The sequence below is a fragment of the Fusarium falciforme genome, chromosome 6 (genome assembly GCF_026873545.1).
Source record: "Fusarium falciforme chromosome 6, complete sequence".
In the NCBI taxonomy this organism is placed as follows: Eukaryota; Fungi; Ascomycota; class Sordariomycetes; order Hypocreales; family Nectriaceae; genus Fusarium; species Fusarium falciforme.
In genome coordinates this window covers 2,432,622-2,452,056 of record NC_070549.1, presented here as the reverse complement: position 1 = coordinate 2,452,056, position 19,435 = coordinate 2,432,622, and the positions used below count along the sequence as shown (strand labels likewise).

The 19,435-nt window shown below is 54.3% G+C and overlaps 8 protein-coding genes across 8 annotated transcripts; 5 read left to right on the top strand and 3 right to left on the bottom strand.

Moving 5' to 3' along the window:
• Positions 1-283: 283 nt before the first annotated feature.
• Positions 284-1,292, top strand: NCS54_00832800 (Uricase; the record flags this gene model as incomplete). Its single annotated transcript, XM_053153717.1, has 2 exons — positions 284-1,109; positions 1,168-1,292. The coding sequence occupies 2 exons, from the start codon at positions 284-286 to the stop codon at positions 1,290-1,292; spliced, it is 951 nt and encodes a 316-aa protein (XP_053009692.1).
• A 379-nt stretch (positions 1,293-1,671) lies between these two features.
• Positions 1,672-2,267, bottom strand: NCS54_00832700 (Hypothetical protein; the record flags this gene model as incomplete). Its single annotated transcript, XM_053153716.1, has 2 exons — positions 1,672-2,190; positions 2,247-2,267. 2 exons carry the CDS (start codon positions 2,265-2,267, stop codon positions 1,672-1,674), a joined length of 540 nt encoding a protein of 179 aa, XP_053009691.1.
• A 290-nt stretch (positions 2,268-2,557) lies between these two features.
• NCS54_00832600 (Superoxide dismutase 1 copper chaperone) lies at positions 2,558-3,787 on the top strand (the record flags this gene model as incomplete). Its single annotated transcript, XM_053153715.1, has 5 exons — positions 2,558-2,696; positions 2,759-2,796; positions 2,904-3,033; positions 3,087-3,167; positions 3,273-3,787. The coding sequence occupies exons 1-5, from the start codon at positions 2,576-2,578 to the stop codon at positions 3,785-3,787; spliced, it is 885 nt and encodes a 294-aa protein (XP_053009690.1). The 5' UTR covers positions 2,558-2,575.
• A 4,405-nt stretch (positions 3,788-8,192) lies between these two features.
• On the top strand, positions 8,193-10,017 carry NCS54_00832500 (Hypothetical protein; the record flags this gene model as incomplete). The annotated part of the gene is made up of 6 exons (XM_053153714.1): positions 8,193-8,207; positions 8,275-8,424; positions 8,496-8,831; positions 8,880-9,041; positions 9,091-9,939; positions 9,997-10,017. The coding sequence occupies 6 exons, from the start codon at positions 8,193-8,195 to the stop codon at positions 10,015-10,017; spliced, it is 1,533 nt and encodes a 510-aa protein (XP_053009689.1).
• Positions 10,018-10,566: 549 nt separating this feature from the next.
• On the bottom strand, positions 10,567-12,756 carry NCS54_00832400 (Glutamate--tRNA ligase; the record flags this gene model as incomplete). The annotated part of the gene is made up of 5 exons (XM_053153713.1): positions 10,567-11,316; positions 11,369-11,626; positions 11,683-12,072; positions 12,125-12,235; positions 12,289-12,756. The coding sequence occupies 5 exons, from the start codon at positions 12,754-12,756 to the stop codon at positions 10,567-10,569; spliced, it is 1,977 nt and encodes a 658-aa protein (XP_053009688.1).
• Positions 12,757-13,525: 769 nt separating this feature from the next.
• Positions 13,526-15,022, top strand: NCS54_00832300 (Hypothetical protein; the record flags this gene model as incomplete). The annotated part of the gene is made up of 4 exons (XM_053153712.1): positions 13,526-13,583; positions 13,670-13,728; positions 13,786-14,877; positions 14,930-15,022. 4 exons carry the CDS (start codon positions 13,526-13,528, stop codon positions 15,020-15,022), a joined length of 1,302 nt encoding a protein of 433 aa, XP_053009687.1.
• Positions 15,023-16,473: 1,451 nt separating this feature from the next.
• On the top strand, positions 16,474-17,265 carry NCS54_00832200 (Vacuolar-sorting protein SNF8; the record flags this gene model as incomplete). Its single annotated transcript, XM_053153711.1, has 1 exon — positions 16,474-17,265. One exon carries the CDS (start codon positions 16,474-16,476, stop codon positions 17,263-17,265), a length of 792 nt encoding a protein of 263 aa, XP_053009686.1.
• Positions 17,266-18,091: 826 nt separating this feature from the next.
• NCS54_00832100 (Hypothetical protein) lies at positions 18,092-19,229 on the bottom strand (the record flags this gene model as incomplete). Its single annotated transcript, XM_053153710.1, has 3 exons — positions 18,092-18,472; positions 18,669-18,947; positions 19,032-19,229. The coding sequence occupies 3 exons, from the start codon at positions 19,227-19,229 to the stop codon at positions 18,092-18,094; spliced, it is 858 nt and encodes a 285-aa protein (XP_053009685.1).
• Positions 19,230-19,435: the final 206 nt, after the last annotated feature.

The following is a 19,435-nucleotide window of genomic DNA, read 5'->3' as shown; positions in this document are numbered from 1 at the left end:
TCCGCCGTTGGGGCTGTCACTGTCGCCTCCGGAGGAGGAGGGGGGCTGACGTCTCAGGCCGAGTCTGGAAACGGTTATATATTAGAAGCTTATCTCCTCCTCATGTCTAGATTCTGCTTGTCCTCAGCTCCTTCTTCACTGCCTCCTCTCTCAGACAAGAGTCACTTAAAAGTTTATCAATCATTCACTGACGTCTTTCCGTCACATCCAATTCTGGTGCAACGGATACCTTATCTGGCCCGGATCCCTGCCGTATCAATTACACTTGAACCCTTCCGTGTCCATGCCTCAGTCATTCACCTCGAGACCAAAGAAATCATCCGCCATGCCTTATGTATCTGCTGCCCGCTACGGCAAGGACAATGTCCGCGTCTGCAAGGTCGACCGTGATGCCTCGACCGGCATCCAGACCGTCACTGAGATGACCGTCTGCTGTCTCCTTGAGGGAGAGATCGAGACCTCGTACACCGAGGCCGATAACAGCGTCGTCGTCGCCACCGACTCCATCAAGAACACCATCTACATCACGGCCAAGGAGAACCCCGTGAACCCTCCGGAGTTGTACGCCTCTATCCTCGGCAGCCACTTCATCCAGAAGTACAAGCACATCCACGTCGCCAACGTCAACGTCAAGACTGTCCGCTGGACGCGCCTGGCCATTGACGGCAAGCCTCATCCTCACAGCTTCTTCAAGGATGGCGAGGAGACGCGGAACGTCGAGGTCCGCGTGAGCCGCCAGGATGGCATCCAGATCAAGAGCTCCATCGTCGGCCTGACCGTTCTCAAGAGCACCGGCTCTGCTTTCCACGGCTTTGTGCGCGATGAGTACACCACCCTGCCAGAGACTTGGGACCGCATCTTCTCGACCGATGTGGACGCTTCATGGAAGTGGAAGACTTTCGAGAACGCTGCGGCAGTCGAGGCCTTTGCCCCCAAGTTTGATAAGGCTTGGGAGGTGGCACGAGCCGTCACCCTCAAGATCTTTGCCGAGGATGACAGTGCCAGTGTTCAGGCCACCATGTACAAGATGGCTGCTCAGATTCTGGAGACTGTGCCCGAGATTGAGACTGTCGTCTACGCACTACCAAACAAGCACTATTTCGAGATTGGTAAGTTTACACAATACCTGTTCTCTGAATCTCACATGAATGCTAATCCTCTTCTTAGATCTGAGCTGGCACAAGGGCATCAAGAACACGGGTAAGGACGCCGAGGTCTATGCTCCCCAGTCTGGACCCAACGGCCTCATCAAGTGCGAGGTGTCCCGCGACACTCTGCAGTCAAGGCTATAGATACTGGAGGATTGTGCTGCTAAGATGACATTCGTGCGGAATGATGAGATATGACAAACCCGGCAGAAAGAGAGTGATACCAAGAGACTGTTAGACTCAGATACCTACTATGCCAGGCGCAATTAATATGGAATTTTGATATAACCATCTTCTCATAACCTTCGTGCTCACCTGTGTCCAATTTGCCTCCCGATGCAGAGTAGTTGCTTGAAGGACGTACTGGGATACAGCAGTCGTAAAAACTCGTTGTCGATTGCTTAAAGCTAGGTCATGAGATGCCCACAATATTGGTACAGATAGTACAAGACGTCCCCAATTCATCCGCACTATTTCTACAGCATGATCACACTCCCTTCGTCCTCAACCCTCCCATACGCTCTCATAATCTGTTCTTGTCCGCGTTACGGACCTTCTCCACGGCCTTCTCCCAACCCTGCTTTCCGACCTGAACGCCGGAGAACCGTATCAAGTTCTGCTTGTACGGGTGGGCCTCGCCCTCGAACGCCTTGAGTCTCGCCAGTCGCTTGTCCCGCAGCCGGTTCTTGGGCAGCATTCCGCGCACAGCCTTGCGTAGTACCTCGCTGCCACCGTGCTGCTCCATGAGCACATCCATCGTCACCGTCTTGAGGCTACCAGGTCGGGTCGTGTGTCTGTAGTACGGCTTCTGCCACTTCTTGCGGCCGGTTGTGTGGAGGGCCGCGCAGTTGGTCACCACGACGTAGTCGCCGCAGTCGGTAGAGGGGTCGAAAATCGGCTTGTGCTTGCCCATGAGGAGGACAGCGATGCGCGAGGCGAGACGGCCGAGGGAAGGGGGCGTTACGCCGGGCTGAGTCGAGAGAGTGGCATGAGGGGCGGAAGCAGAAACGCCGTGCCATACTCGGGAGTAGGCCAGCCTCGTCTGTTGCGGTGGTGTCAATGGATGTGAACTGGTCGAGATATCACGGGTTTGCCTACCAGACCGAGCGTTTGAGACATTTTGGGGGCTTACGAGAGGTCAATCCCTCTAGGAGAATGACTTCAGTCGGTTTGAGTTGGCCACAGAGCCCGGTGGAGGAGAATTGGGTCGTCGATGAAGCTGCGCTTAGCCGTATCGCAGCACCTTCAACTCGCTCAATGAAAGTTTGATGCCAAGACTCAATTGCTGACTAAGGAAGAGCCTCCGTCACGTGCTTCCAGATGATCCCGAAGTCGGTGGCCCACTCCCGGGGTGGCAGGGATAATTCCCGATGGTATCACTCGGTTTAGGTGGATTTCAAAGCAACAAATCTACCTCCTCCTCAAAAATGACGCCCAAGATCACGCCTCCTCGGGCACTTGCTGCTGCATCTCTTCTTGCCATAGCTGGATATTCCGCATACCAATACAGAGCCTCTCGCCTCAATTCTAAGAACACGCCTCCCGCTGGTAGGTAGTCTTCATGCACGGTGCTCTCTCTTACACCGGCAGTATGGGCTAACGGCTCTTAGCATCACCCGGCAAGATGACCGTGGACAACTCGTTTGAGGTGCGCCCGAAGCTCGCAGAAATGAGTCACGATTGAGAAAAGGGGACGAGGGGAGTAGAGGTTGAGACATGAGGCTCAGGGATACTAATGAAACACCTCGAAAACAGACCCTTTTCGCCGTGCCGTTGTCATGTGACGGCTGTATCAAGGCGGTTTCAGACTCGCTATACAAGCTCGGTGGCATTAGTAACGTCGAGGGCAACCTGAAGGACCAGTTGATCTCTGTCAAGGGCACGGGTAAGTCGAATTGGGCAATTGAAGTTGTTCACGTGCTAATTGTCACTTCTCAGCTGCCCCCTCGGCCATCGTGGAAGCTATCCAGGCAACGGGCAGAGACGCTATCTTGCGTGGATCAGGATCCTCAGACAGCAGTACGTGCATTTTCTCATCAGCATTTACTGTGGCAGTTTTAAATGGCCATTGATGGTTGTATTCACACATGCACGCCATATGACTGACCTGAAGGACTTGCACAGGTGCCGCTGTAAGCATCCTCGAGACTTTCGACGACCCCGTAGAAGGACGTTATGAAGAGCCAAGCCGGGACGTAAGAGGACTGGCAAGGATGGTTCAGGTTAGCTCAGGACGAACACTTGTTGACTTGACGGTCCACGGCGTCACCCCAGGAAAGTATCGGGCCTCGATCCGCGCATTCGGAGACCTGAAGGACGGTGCACGATCAACCGGACCTGTGTGGTCAGGAGGAGAGAAGGAACTCCGAGGTGATTTGGGAGAGGTTGAAGTTGGTGAGAATGGAAGGGGAGCAACGTTCCTAGACCACGGATTTCAGATTTGGGAGGTAATCGGGCACGCCATGGTGCTGACCAGGCAAGAGGAGGGACCCGAGGGACTCAAGAACGATAAGGACACCGTCTTGGGCATCATTGCACGAAGCGCGGGCATGTGGGATAACGACAAGACGGTGTGCTCCTGCACTGGCAAGACGCTCTGGGATGAGCGCAAGGATGAGGTCAAGAAAGGCATGCTCTAGGGACGAATGGCACTTCGAGGTGTAGTACCGGATGAAGCGGCCGTCGAGCCATAAGCTCCGATCCTGCAATATTGCCAATACTGCCAAGGGCGCAAAGGATACTCTGACCAATGCTGCCGTATTCGTGGTGTGATGCAAGTCCAGCCTCGAATTCTGCTCGTCCATTCTGTGTTGTCTCCCCGCAAACTTGAAACCAGTCCCGTGCCAGCGAGGCATGCCCTGAGAGTGACAGGTGAAGGATCTCTGGCGTATCGACCGTACTGCGGCGAAAGGTGGTGCGATATCTTGCCTGGGGGACCAGATCGAGCATGGGTGTGAGCGATGTTATCGTTCGATGCCCCCCGCGCATAGCATACGGCCACGATAACTCTGGGCTTTACGCGCCGTTGAGCCGTGGGAAAATATGTGATTCTGATACTGGAAAAATTAAGAACTCTTCAGGGTTGGAATTGTTGCCTGCTGGTACAAGCTCCCGCGGATATAGGAACACTTGTCCGTCGACTGGCGAAGCATGGCGAGACATGGCATGGTGTCGTGCACTGGGCACCTTGTCATCTCGATTTCTCGACAAAGTCCAAATGCCGGACGAACGGTGTGTGGATCTGACGGCACTGACTTCAGGAGGCTCAAGATCTACCGGGACGAAGATGAAACCTTCGATTCCAGCCACAGAATCAAGAAGTAGCAATGCGAGACGACGGTTCAAGCGCAGTTTGCATTGAATATCCCGTAGTTTGGAACTTGACGTCAGTTAGCTCGTTAGTGGAGAAGAGGGGGGGAATCCACCGATCCCATGCCGGTAGGTTCCGGGTACCAGCTTGACAGGTTTTTTGGAACGGGGGGGAGAAGATGAGACGAAGGGCGACAGGGACAGGAGGTGGTTTTGTGTGAGAGAAGAGGCGGGTGTGTGATGCAGGTGTCGGTGTAGCATGAGGCTGGACGATGGTGACACTGCATCGAACAATCCGACTCTTCAGGGGTTAGAATGATTTGACTCGAGGTTGAAGATGCAAAGGTGAGAGGTGAGATGTGAAAACAGAGAACAATTTGATTGCAGTTGATGTGCATTTGTTAGAGAGGGTGAACCTTGATGGATGCGGCTGAAGCCTTGTAATCTGGTTGGCTGTCTCTTTATTGAGACGCTTCCACAACGCTTCCTAGTGTTGCTGGACTCTTTGCCAAAGTTAACCTGTAGTGGAGTCTGACTTTGCCAACTGATTAAGCAATCTTCTAGAAATCGATTGTCTGACGGCTAGTTTGGTTCCTGGCTCGCGGGTTCCTGAACTCTGATGAAACTAGATCATAATCGTCAATCAGGACTAGAAGTTGACGATGCATGTTAGATCTAACAACTCAACCCCAAGATAATCTCCGGCATTGGAATGTTTCCAGCTTCTTGGTGCCTGAAAGACACCCAGACATCTGGAAACTTGCCAGTCTCGGGCTGTAACCCTCACTGGTGCCCCCTGTCTCCCGGAACAGGAGCAAGCCGGTGGATAAAACGTGTCAGTTACCAGGACTCTCCAACATCCTCCAAGGATGACCAGGGGGAGGGGGTCCCGATCTGGCGGTGGACTTGCCCTAACCAAGGAGGCAAAGTCTGGTTGGCATGTGCAAGAGCAGGAAAAATCCCAACAGAGACGTCTCTTGGAGATGGGATGAAGAACTTGAGTGTGTGTGTGACTAGTGGGCAGCTGTTGGGTCTGATGCGTGTTGAGTGGGCGCATTAGTGCACGACCTGGGCGGTAACCGTCGCAAGGGATAGGCTGGAAGGTTTCTGAGGTGAAGATGGGAGGGATCCATGTGAATGAGAGAGTAAACGTACATACTCCGTGGATGTCACGATGTTGAAGTCGTCATCAATTTCAGCAAAAAAGCTGTCGGTGCCGGTTTCTTCCTCTGTTTCCCGCCGCCATAGCTCGGCACCGGACGCCAAGATCGCTTGAGGTTCTTGTTCTGGTGGTTGCTGGGGTTGGATCTCGGCTCTATTGGTGAAGAAGAGGCATAGCTCGAGCATGATCATTTCATCACATCTAAATTTGTCCTTCTTCTTCCACCGCAAGCTCCACAGGTGCTGTCCTCGCATCTCGGTAAAAAGTCAAGTGCCACTCCAAGAGGTTTTCACCATCCCGTGCGTGCCCTTCCCTTGGGATCCGAAGACTTGGAAAGCCTCAATCGAGCAAAGTGGCTGCCCTCCAAGATGCAATGCATCGATAGAGTTGCTCTAGCATCCTGCGGGGGCCGTCACGCAAATCTCGTCATGCCAGCTCCATCACGGCGCTTAGAGGTCTGCCTTGGGATGGGACGGACGGGTGCGCACACGTCATTCGACGCCGACGGCGTGGATGCCGTTGGTTGTCTCCCATGGCCTATCAGCCTCGTGGCTGGGGTGGACAGGGTCTGTGGTCTTCGATGTTATGCGCAAATGGCGGAGAGTGCATCTGGCATCCATGGGATGGATGGAGATGGAGCTCGAGAAAGGGAATGGATCCATTCCTGCCCGGTGAAGCTGCTCAGATAGGCGCCGAGGGGTGGGTCGTCCAAGGGCTCCAGCGATCCCAGGACCCTGAACGGGGGGCAGTTGCCCAATCAGGGCACCCGGCGGGGACTTAGCAACACCTGTGACAGTCGCTGCAGCAGGTGTGAAGAGCGCTCGGCCTCCCACGCAAAACCCCCCGGCTCAGGGCAGAGAAAGCGATCAGAGTTCGCATCACACCGTTCGATTCTGGAAAGGCATCTGACGAGGCTGAAGAGTGCAGTGGTTCGATCGGGGAAGAGGGGAAGTAATCGCGGATGGTAGCTAAACCACCTAGTTGTCCGAGTGAGGCCTATATCACATCTAAATTTGTCCATCACATCACACCTTGGATTGCTAGGGTGACAGCGGCAGATAGACGACGGATAGTCGACGAGATAGAACTCATGGAACAGAGCCTTGAAGTACCGGAGAGTCAGAGATTAGCTCAAACCCGGTCCGGTAAGAAAGAATATAATGCTTTTGCTGCATCAGGCTGGTGGCCGATCAGACGTTGCACATCAAACGTCCAAAGCATGCACTTGAAGTGTCATTGGAGATCCGTGAGACACGACAGCGCGAGAGAGGGAGAGAAAAACGTGTAAAACCCCTGCTGCACATCCCCCTGACCCGCCGGCAGGAGGTGGTTGTAGAGTAGAGGCACGTTGTGCCCTACTACCTAGTCTCTCTCAGTAGTAAGCCGGGTCTGTGTGACGGGCCAACTTCACGACCAATTCGAATCGTCTCTACGCGCTGGCTCTAGCCCCATCAGCCACTCACCATCTTGCGCACGACATGGCATCTCTGGCCCTGCTGCATTAAATCATGTCCATCACCAGACCATCGGTTCTTGGCTCGCCTTGTCGTCGATAATCGACGACTCGCGTGGCTCCGATTCTTGTGAAATGCGATTCCATTCCCTGCATTAGCATCGAAGACGGGCAGAGAAACATCCCACTTACACCGACCCTTTGCGTGGCCGACTTGGAGCATCGCCAGACTGCGCACTCGCCCCATTGTTTCCATGAGCAATATAATTGACCAGCTGGCCCGTTTCATCAGCCTCCTCGATATGCCTAACCACCTGCAACCTCTTCTCTCTCAGTATCAGATCGACACTTGATCTCTCAGCCCAGCTCCGTTGGGCATTGCACTTCACAGCACCGCAGAGGCCGGATATAAGCGCTTGGCAACCCACCACCAACAATATCATCTACACAACAGCCATCCAAGCCAAGCCAACAGGCACAGGTTAAAAAAAGACTGCCAGATAACCTAGCAATCAATAACCCGTGTCTTCCTACTCTAATCTAATCTCGCACCGATCATCACAAGACAGCCGAAGCCCAATCTCATCCCCGAGCTTAGCTTGACTCGACTCTTGTCCTGCTAGGGGCAACGCCACTGATCCGGCTGCCAAGCCATCGAGACATTGGCAGCGAACCAATTGCTTGCTTCAGGCGAAAGGCACCAACCGTTTCGCTCCATTGGCACGGACAACACCGCTCCTTGCCCCCCTGTTCCCTTGTGCTGGTGCCGTTAGACCTAACCTTTCGCACCCTCACACACCCCCGTGGCCTTGGCCGTGGCCCCCCCGTACCGTGCCTAGCGTGCCTGCCCCGCTGGGACACCACAGGCCACAGGCGTACCTGCCCACTGCTGCCCGCCCGCCATCCGAATAATAAGTCGGGGCAGCCCTCATTCATCGGACTGTTTAAGCGCCCTACCCAAGCCCCCCCATCTTGCTCCCTTCCATCACCATTCCTCTTTTTCTACCACCGAGATCCCCTTCCGGAGCTGTCTTGAAGACACGGCACCTTTTCACTTCTCACCTCTATACAATTCTGGGATCCCATCTGCTGTGGCACCTCTTGCCCTGCAGCGACAGCCATGTCGTTGAAACAGGTACGCCTCTTCTCTTAGACCGCGGATGGCCTCAAGGTCAGCCCACTGACTTGACTGCTCACAACAGGAAATTGAAACCTGGGTTGCGGCCCTAGCCCGCTACGACAACAATGAGTTCGAAGACGCCATCAACGAGTTTTCCAAGATTGGAGACACGAGCAAGATCCTCTTCAACATGGGCGTGATCCACGCCACCCTCGGCGAGCACGAGAAGGCTGTAAGTGCAGATCAACCTCATGATGAGTTCACACCGCAAAGTTCCTCCCATGCTAATCACTGCGCACACAGGTTGAGAGCTACCAGCGAGCGATCCGGCTAGACCAATACCTCGCCGTCGCCTACTTCCAACAAGGCGTTTCCAATTTCCTCCTCGGCGACTTCGAAGAGGCTCTTGCGAACTTTAACGATACCCTCCTCTACCTCCGCGGCAATGCCATGATCGACTACGCTCAGCTTGGTCTCCTCTTCAAGCTCTACTCTTGCGAAGTCCTCTTCAACCGTGGCCTGTGCTACATCTACCTGCAGCAAACGGAAGCGGGCATGCAGGATCTTTCATACGCTGTCAAGGAGAAGGTTGTGGAGGACCACAATGTGATCGATGAGGCTATTCGCGAACAGGCAGAGGTTTGTGGTCCCACATGGAACTATTGGGCTATTGACTGACCAACCTAGGGCTACACTGTCTTCTCCATTCCCGTAGGAGTTGTGTATAGACCCAACGAAGCCAAGGTGCGAAACCTCAAGACCAAGGACTACCTCGGCAAGGCTAGACTCGTTGCCGCCTCGGATCGTTCTAATGCTTTTACCGGCTTTGCCGGCTCTGAGATCAAGAACGTAAGTCACCCTGCAACTCCATGCAAGGTCATCATGCTCACAACTACAGGCCGGCAAGTTCGAAGTCAAGGATGACAGACCCCCCGACAATATCTCCTTCGCCGCCACAAACCTCGTCAAGCCCGGCCTTCAATCAAGAAGGCAACAATCTGAACCACCAGCCAACCGAAATGTATTTCCGCCAACACCCCCGCCCGAGAACGAGCGCCCAACGCGTGGTGCCTCCGTGCGCGGCCAGAAGCCTCAGTTGGCTAAACTCAACATCCAACAGGCCGAGCCGAACCGCCGCTACGAGAAGGCAGCTTCGCCGCCTGACGGCCGTTCACGACCGACACCCACGAGGTCTGCCTCGATCAACTCTGTCAGGCCCATGCAGAGGGATCCTCAGCCCCTGCAAATGAGACCTAGGCAAATCCCCGAGCAGGAAAGCTTCCCTGGCGAAGTCTACGACATGTATCAGGGACCAGGCGGTTCGCGCAACTCAAGGGGATCAGCTGGTAGCAGACGACAGAGGCAACGGCGGTACTCGGACGAGGATGACGCCTCAGACTATGATGGCTCAATCAACGAAGGTGACTTTGAGATGGTGGGTGGTAACCGCCGTGGCCCCGGGTCCGTATCTGGCCGCCGCCGACCAGAGATGACCAAGATCCGAGTCAAGGTCCATGCCGACGAAGTCAAGCTCATCATGATCTCTCCGAACGCCGAGTTCTCAACCCTAGTTGACAAGGTCCGTGACAAGTTCAACCTTCGACGTCGGTTCAAAATCAAGGTCAAGGACGAAGATGCGCCCAACGGTGACATGATCACCATGGGTGACCAGGACGACCTCGAGATGGCGATTGATGCCGTCAGGGATGAGGCAAAGAAGCAACGAACAGAGACTGGAAAGATGGAGGTATGTGAAGATTATCCCTGGGTACCTACTTGAGCAGATGGCTAACTATTGACGCAGATTTGGATCTTTGAGACTTAGACATATACCCCAACAGCGCGCATCTGCATTTTGGACATTACCCATTCATCCCACGAACTCATGATTCGTGGGTGGATTACATCTATCCCCAACGGGACGGATCTCTTGTCTTTTCTTTTCTATTTCTTCTGACAATCTTGTCATTATTTTAATCTTGTATTTGTGTCGGAGGCATGTCATGAGCAATCGGAGCATTCCTAGGATTTCATTGTTAGAGAGGAATCGGAGTATAGGGGTCATGGGATGACTATCTAATGGTTGATTTTTGGGGGAGCTGAGCAAAGAACAGGAAGGAAAAAGCCCCAGTGTGTTTGGATTCCATTGTCTCGATTATCAATCATGACGTTATGACGTTTTCTTGTTCAATTCTTGTTCCAAGAGAATGAATATTTTCATATTTCCCTCGACTTGTATCTATCCAAAACTTGATGACTTTTGAGTGGTATAGTACATGCGTGATGCTACAGTATGATACAAGACAATCGTGATAACGTTGAGAGTATGAAGCCCCAAGAGATATCTACATGCGTACAAATTGTAGAGCTATATCTAAGCGGCGGGTGTTAGACTGGCAGATTGGTTCAGCCATGTCTGACGAAGGTCGTCCCCGCCCTGGTCCAGCTCATCGAGTAGCTTACGCACAACGGCGGTACGGGAACGCCACTCCTCCTGGCCCAGCACGCTGAATAGTATGCGAGACGTCTTGCCGACGGCGTGCGGGCTGCCTATGGCGATGAGACGGAGGATGGCATGCAAGTCGGGCGCCTGGTCCGAGGGCACACGCTCCAGGAGATGATCGAGAACCAGTTCCCATGCGTCGAGCGATCCATTGACGGTGTCGTTGACGAGGTGGAGTAAGTCATGGCGGATAGGGTCGGAGGCCAGAGCAGCGCGGTAGACGGCCGGGGGAGGACGCCAGAAGAAATAGGGAAGTTGGCGAGCTATCTCGGCGGCACTGCCGTAGCGGGCGGTCTCCTGAGAAAGAACCTCAAATGCATACGGCTGCTGGGAATCTTCGGAGAGCATGGCCGGGACGGGGGACAGGGGGGCGGGCCAGATGAGGGAGGGGCCGCGGGGTTGGATGGGCTTGTATCCGATGGGGTCGGACACAGATGAGGCAGTGAGTGCAAGGATCTCATCAACGAGTGGCTTGAGTAGGTTCTCCTGGATGAGGGCTTGCTCACGCGGCGTCTGCTCTGATAGGGGAGTCTTGAAGAGGAGGTTGCGGTACTCGTGCTGGAAGAAGTCGAGCTTCTGGGGGTTGAGCTTGATGCCGCCACGGGTGAACTTGAAGGTCAGCTGTGACAAGCGTTAGTGAGTGCCATAGAAAAGAGGGTTGAATTAAACACACAGCTTCGGCGACATCGTCGAGGGTACGCGGCGTCGAAGCTCCCCTCTTGAACGAGGCACCCAGGTTGGCGAGCCAGGCCTGGAGAGCCATGGGGAAAATCTTCTGGTCCATGTACGTCGAGAGGTTGACGCTGTCGTTGCGCTTGCTGAGCTTTGAGCCATCATTGCTGATGAGGAGACCCAGATGGGCAAAGGTGGGAGGCTTCCAGCCAAAGGCCTCGTAGAGAGCCAGATGCTTTGGTGTGGAAATGAGCCATTCCTGGGGCGTGTAAGTCATGAAATGCTTTTCAACTTGTAGTAAAAGGGGACACTCACCTCACCACGGATAACATGGGTGATCTTCATGAGATGGTCATCCACCACGTTTGCAAGATGATACGTAGGATATCCATCAGTCTTCATGAGGACAAAGTCCTCCTCAGGCTCCTTCTTCTGGAAGGGCCCGTAGATGGCGTCCTTGAACCCGGGCGTTCCGAAACGGCCAGAGTCGAGACGAACAACGTGATCCTCGCCGGCTGCAGCCCGGGCGTCCGACTCGGAACGGGGGATGGAGCGGCATGTCCCCGGGTAGGCGGTGGACTTGCCGGCGTCGTGGAGGGCGCGCTTCTGCGCTTCCAGAACTTCAGAGTTGCAGAAGCAGCGGTAGGCGGAGCCGTTGTCTACTAGTGTCTTGACATGCTCTTTGTAGATGTCAAGGCGCTCTGACTGGGGTGGCGTGTTAGTTTTCACAATTCTGTTGGAAGGGGGGATTAGTTACCTGACGATACGGAGCATAGGGACCGCCCTTGTCGGGGCCTTCAGTCCAAGAAAGACCGGCCCATTCGAGGTCTTGGAAGACACGCTCCTCAGCGTCGGGTACTAGGCGGTTCTTGACTTTCGATTAGCAACAGTGTAGGAGAAGTGAAAGGGTAGGGTTCTCACCTGATCGGTATCCTCAATCCGTATGATGAACTCACCCCCCTTTGTCGCCTTGGCCACCAGATTGTTAAACAGAGCCGTCCTCAGAGATCCTAGGTGCAGGTAACCAGTAGGAGATGGCGCAAAGCGAGTTCGAATTGGTTTGTCTGCAGACTGTCCGAGGATGTATCGCTGTTCGGTCTGAGTGTTGTCACTCTTAGCCTGGTCACCTCGGCCACGCTTCTTCAAAGCAGCCAGCCTCGATACCCTTCCATTGGCCTTGGTTTCTCTACCTGATTGTGCGAGTTTCTCTTCAAGATGGGGTTGAGCCGTTGAATCCTCCGGTTTCACTTTTTCGACAGGGTCTCTAGGATCATGTTGTCGGATGAGCGAAGTCGTAAAAGCCCGACGAACCGGCAACGGCCGGTGAAGCCATTGGACCTGTGAGATACGTCTTGATAGCCGTGCTGAACGGCCTGTCGAAGGTATCATGATGTCAAGGGCGAGGCGCTCATGACAACCTTAACTTAGCCAGGGTGAGGTCAAGTAGACGGGAGGACTTTCCCCATGAGTTCGGGAAGTTGGGGCGGTGCATTGAAGAGGTGGTGCGCCACAAGTGGCATGAATCGCGTGGATAAGGAAGGGGGCGATAAGAACTTGTACTTTTCTTATCGAGAATGTGAAGGCATTGTGGCAGAGCTGTTGATATTGCGTTGCTATTTAAAGAGACGCGAGTCTTGTTTGCTACATGATACTGATGAATATTGGAAGAATATTCAAATTTGTTGGTAGCGGTTCTTAACCCCTATTCTTGGTTGAGGGCCAAGTGTTGCTGCCGCAGCCAAGCAAGCAAGCATGGATGTTGCGATTAGGCGTCAAACGACATGACGCATGTGAAGTTTTGGGCTTGTGTAAATAGGCTTTGATGGCAGGTGCCTAGTTAATAAGGGTGCTTGCCTTAGCTTATCCCTCGAGAACAAAGAGAGAGAAAATATTTTATATTTCAAACAATCCCCTTGTTTTCTTGCAAACCCTTTATTATTTTTTGGCTGTGCCTGTCTGTGCTCTGCTGTAGTCTACCCCGCGCTGGTCTGAGGTTGCTTGCGCCCGCGCCAAAAGATTTTCTTTGGACCAACTGGACTTGGCTTGACTGGACCCGATCGACAAAGCGGGCTGCCTGCCTACTGTACCTCTGGGCGACCAATTCTTCATCCTGCATTACTATTGCTGCACTCAAACCCCAGAAAAAACAAGCGACGAGATGGATGATAACCCGTTCAACGCCGCCTCTCAGGGCGCTGAGGAGATCGATCTCTACGGTGCGTATTTGTTGCTATCCTGGTCGGGCAAAAATGTCTGCTTTCCACTCGCTCGACAGCCTGACTAACTCGACTCGAATCTACAGAGCTTCTGGGTATCGAAAGAACAGCAACACCAGACCAGATCAAGAAGGCTTATCGCAAGGTGCGTGGTCGCCGATTTACTGTCTTGAACCCTCACCAACAATAACCACAATAATAGGCCGCCCTCAAGTATCACCCAGACAAGGTTCCCGAGGAGCAGCGAGAAGAGTCCGAAGCCAAGTTCAAGGAAGTCACCCAGGCCTACGAGATTCTCAGCGATGAGCAGAAGCGCGAGCTCTACGACGCCCACGGCATGGCCGCCTTCGACAAGTCCCGCGGCGGCCCCGGCGGCCCCGAGGTCGACCTCAACGACATCCTCTCCCAGATGTTCGGCTTCGGCATGGGTCCCGGAGGCCCTGGCGGTCCCGGTGGTCCTGGCGGCCCCCGCCGCCCGAGACGAGGTCCCGACGAGGACCAGGAGTACAAGGTGACGCTGGAGGAGCTCTACCGCGGCAAGACTGTCAAGTTTGCCGCCAACAAGCAGGTTCTCTGCGGTCAGTGCAAGGGCTCTGGCGGCAAGGAGAAGGCCAAGTCTTCGCCCTGCGAGCGCTGCAAGGGTAACGGCATCGTCGAGGCCTTCCGCCAGATCGGCCCCGGCATGATGCGACGAGAGACTGTGCTGTGCGACCACTGCCAGGGCGCCGGCCAGGTCTTCAAGGAGAAGGACCGCTGCAAGAAGTGCAAGGGCAAGCGGACAACCCAGGAGAAGAAGGTCCTCGAGATCTATATCCCTCGAGGCTCCATGCAGGGCGAGCGCATCGTCCTTGAAGGTGAGGCCGACCAGTACCCGGACCAGACCCCTGGAGATATTGTCTTCACTCTGGTCGAGGAACCACATGACGTCTTCAATCGTATCGGCCACGATCTGTCGGCCGAGTTGACTGTGACGTTGGGTGAGGCTCTGTCAGGCTTCTCGCGGACAGTGCTCAAGCACCTCGACGGCCGAGGCATCCGCATCGACAGGCCACGAGGCAAGATCCTGCGGCCCGGTGACATTCTCAAGGTGCCCGGCGAGGGTATGCCCATGAAGCGAGGCGATGCCAAGGGTGACCTCTACCTGATTGTCAAGGTTGAGTTCCCTGAGGACGGTTGGCTGAAGGACGACGCGGCGTATGAGGCCCTGCAGAAGATGCTCCCTGCTGCCCCCAAGGACATTGAAGCCGAAGAGGTTGATGACGTCGAGTACGAGGACGACGCCGACATCGAAAAGGTGAGTTTTAGTCTTCCTAAAACGAAGTGAACTCGTAACTAACAAGAGACAGATGGGCGAGAGCGCTGGTGAACGGTTCGGTGACCAGTGGGAGGATGACGACGACGACATGGGCGATGGCCAAGCGCAGTGCCAGACGCAGTAAGCATGTAGCCATGTGCATGAAGCGAGCATAGAGCAGCGCAGACCTAGAGACGACGCGAGTATCTGTCTTGGGTTAATGAAGTGACGACGATTTCAAGATCAAGGGGCGGTCAGCTCAAGCCAAGGCGGCTAGAAGGAGCTGACAGAGCCCAAAAGATACCAGGAATCTTTTTCAAAAAGCGGACAAACAGAGAGATGATGGCCAGTGTTTTTTGTTACGGATGAGGATTATCCATGGATCGCATCACCACTCTTGGATCGGAAGAAGGGACTGGGTTTCACTCCGGAAGACGAGTGAAGGGTTCCCGGGCGGGGGAAAAAGACAAAATAGATGCCCGTGCATATAGGAAAACATGTGCATTAGAACTTGACGTAGACTGTTAATGATTTGAACTGGTTGAGGCAAAGGAATGTTGTTGGTGACGGGTGAAGGCAGGGAGAAGGGTTCACGTGATGTCTATCCCTTTGGGGACTCCGCCCCAAGAGGACCTCTATGGGTAGTTTGACTTGCATTAATGATCATTAAAGACTCGGAAGCAACCGAAATTGCGTTTTTGAGGATTCATTTGCTGTTTCAGATTTTGTAGCCAGAGTTAACAAGAGTGTATGAGGTATTTGGATGTCAGAGGTGAGCATCACTTACACTTTGAGAACGAACGGGAGGGGACGATGTACACGTCGATCAACCTGCATATCAACATAAATGTGAAGATCTATTTCCCATATAGCATTCTAGGGTTCTTGAGCTGCTGCTATCCCTGCAGTTGAGGCTCTTGGGAGCAGCTTATCGAGCAGGTCTCGGCCTCATTCGACGCACAACTCGCCAACGATACAGGTTTGGCCAGGGCAGAGATTTCCATTCCCTGACTTGGCTCAATATTTACCTGTCAAGCATGACATTTCTTCCTCTTGCTGAGAAGTTTGATGTTGCCTCAATGGGGCATTATGGATCATTGCGAGTCGATGAAGCTGAGTTAATGAAGCTGTGGAACGGCTATCCCAGCTAAACAAGAGTCCAGATAACCCAGTATTTCAGATGTAAATATGCGTTTGTGTATGTATGTGTGTGTGTGTGTGTGTGTGTGTAGTTGTTCAGCTACCTTGGACGAAGTGTATATATCTCTACTCTAGAAGAAGTTGGCATGTCGTCTAAACTTCCAGATACCAAACCCAGAAGCATAATCACCCCAGCACTGACTCTGGGTACCTAGACAGAATGTTATCTAGGAGCCTATTCAATATCATCAAAGGATATACTTTTCAACCGTTCATGTTTTGTAAACACAAGTTGTAGGCCAACCTCACGTGGACCAGATATACCAGCTTCGGAGCCGAACAACGTCAACCCCCACCCTTCTTCGCCAACTGACGCAATCACGAGCTCCCCTCCAACCTCCAACCTCCAACTTCAACCACAAACCTACAACCTTCCCTCTCACAAACCCGCCCACCATGTCCCGCAAGGGCGTCGGCCTCGCCGCCTTCGACCGCTCCCGCCTCACATCCGCCCACTACGCCTCTCACGGCTCATCCCTCCGCGCCAGCAATGCCCAAGCCCTCGAGACCCAGCTCGCCGTCTTCCGCTCCCTCCTGCAGCAGTTCGCCAACACGCACGCCCGCGACATCCGCTCCGACCCTGCCTTTCGCGCCCAGTTCGCCCGCATGTGCGCCGCCATCGGCGTCGATCCCCTCGCGAGCAGCAACAGCAGTGCAGAGGGAGGCGGCGGGGGTTCGTCTTCTATCTGGGCGCAGTTGCTCGGCAAGACGGTTAATGATTTCTACTTTGAGCTTGCTGTGAGGATTGTAGAGGTCTGTGGCGCTACGCGTGGTGAGAATGGTGGCCTCATCGGTCTTGCGGAGTTGAGGGAGCGTGTTGCTGCTGGTCGCATGGATGGTGCAGACCCCATAGCCGATGACGACGTCCGCCGCGCCGTGCAGACCCTCGCGCCTCTCGGTGGTTCCTACGCCGTTGTAAAAGTTGGTCGCAAGGAATATATTCGGAGCGTACCCCGCGAGCTCAACGACGATCAGGTTGCCGTCGTCGAGGCAGTGCAGGTTCTAGGCTACGTGAGCGTGGGCATGCTGAGTGATAACCTGGGCTGGGACCGCGCACGAGCAAAGACCGTCATCGATGATCTTGTCGCTGGAGGGATGCTGTGGGTGGACAAGCAGACAAAGGGCGAGTGGGAGTACTGGAGCCCAGGCTTCATGGCCGACGCGGGGGGTGCTGAGGAGGGAGGATGAGACTGTTGTGAAGCATCACATCTATCATATACAGGTCCTTGGGTCAAGGCTACTTCTCGAGCCAGCCATGAGGGCAAAACACCCCGGCCAAGCTCAGCATCACTTCAACGAGCTGAAGGCTGTTACGCCAGTCCCGACCAGCCCAGTCTCAACCCTCGGTTCAGCATCTCACTTGATCACCGACGGCATTCTCCCCTGGGCAATATCTGGGAACTACACCTCAACACCAGACTGATTCACCACCACTACCTGAAGAAATAGAGGGAAAACTAGGTGGGAGAAATCTAGAGACCCGTTTCAAGCCACAAGCCATGGCTGCTACAGGATAGAGCAATCACCACCGAGATCGGCTTCGTAGAATGACGACGTCATTGCACACCTAGATAGAACAGACGCTCTTGAAAGGCAGTACTGCCGGACGACATCTAAAGAAAAAAAAAAGAGGATAAATACTAGTTCGTTTCATTAACCAGCAACCCGCACATACAAACATACACGCACAGCAACTTTCTCAACTCTTCCACCCCCACATCTTTCCTCCTCCAAATATCCTCTTGTAGATACATGTTAAATAGCATGAGTGTAGGACGAGAACTGGTCCTATTCCCCCCCGTGTCTCGGGTATATACTTGTCGAGCGACCTATCCGAGCCTGAGACTGTCGTCCTTTGCCCCCAATCGCCAAAAAGCCTTCGTCTGCTCTCTCTCGCTCACCTCGCCTCGTCCCCTTCGTTTCCTCCTCTTTCAAACTCGACATCTGGGCAGCTGTGTTTCGTGATCATCTTCTTGGCTTCGTTTGGCTCGGATTGGCATTCACAGTTGGTCGCTTAGTAGGGGGGGTTGGGGCCGCCCATAGGGGGAGGGTAGTCGTCCCGGGGGTTGGGGGGCATGCCGGCGGTAGACCGGCGGTCGTCGGGTCGGCGGTCGTCACCGAAGTGCTTCTTGCGGAGGGCTGCGAGGCGCTTCTTCTTGGTGACGGTGTTGATGTAGGTACCAATGATGAAGGAGACGATGTTGAAGAAGGGGATCCAGAGCTGGTCGGGAAGGAACTTCTGCGCAAAGGCAAGGCAGATGGGAGAGGTGATCCACGAAACGCGCATCACCTTCCAGAAGCCGACCTTGACGGTGGCGCGAACCTGGTGGTAGGTACGGGCACCGGCGATGAGGGCCATGGCGACCAGGTAAACGCTGTTCTGGATAGGAGCGATCTGTCATGGCTGTCAGCAACTAATATCTCGCGATTCATGCCGGAGATGCGCTTGAATCCTCATCCGTTTGCGATATCCTTGCTCTTGTTGAATTGGTTTCGCCTTTCAGGCACAATCGCGATCCTTGCTGTGTTCCCCCTTAAATCCACCTCCTTCTGCGCAACATCTCGGCTGGACAAGGGAATCGGCCACTTACAATCAGATTGCTGACCAGAATCTGCAGAATCTTGGCGCGCAGGCTGGTGCGACCCTTGAAGGTCTTCTGGAGCGCCCAGATAAGGAAGTGGCCAAGGGGCGCGCTGACGAGGGCGCCGTACGCGGCCATCTTGGGAACACGGGCGGTAAAGTAGTTGCCATGCTTGTTGCGGTCCTTGGCGAGCCACGAGGCAATGAGCTCCTGGGCACTGGCGAGGGTGCCTGCGGTGAGCATCTTGGTGCGCAGAGGGTTCGCCTCAAGCTCCTTGATGTAGGCCTGCTGTCATTGTCAGTCAGGGTTCGGGACGCGGCTTGCGCAAGCATCTGGGCCAGCATTCGGCCGTGGAACCGTGGTTCAACATACCGCCAGGTAGCCCTTGGTGCCAGCATTCTCCATACCACCGGTCAGAGCTGTGCCGATAACAGCAGAGACGGGGTGGTGGCCCTTGGTGCCGGGGATCTTGCCGGCCTCAGCCTGGTCGAGCAACTCGCCGACCCTCTCGTGGGCGCCGGACACCTTTTCCGACACCTTCTGAATGGTTTCACTTTTGAACTCGACCATGGTTGCGGTTTCTCAATGCGTCGTCGGTGATGCTGAGTAGGGTGATAAATAGGAAGCGCGTCTCGGGAGGGAGGCAGGATCGGGATCGAACTAGCGATAACGTCTTTGGTGGTCTCGGTTCAGGTTCCTCCAGTTTGAATGATGCTATACTCGAATCGACTTGTTTCTTTGCGCGTGGCGTCTCGTCTTGGTCGGCGTCGGTGTCG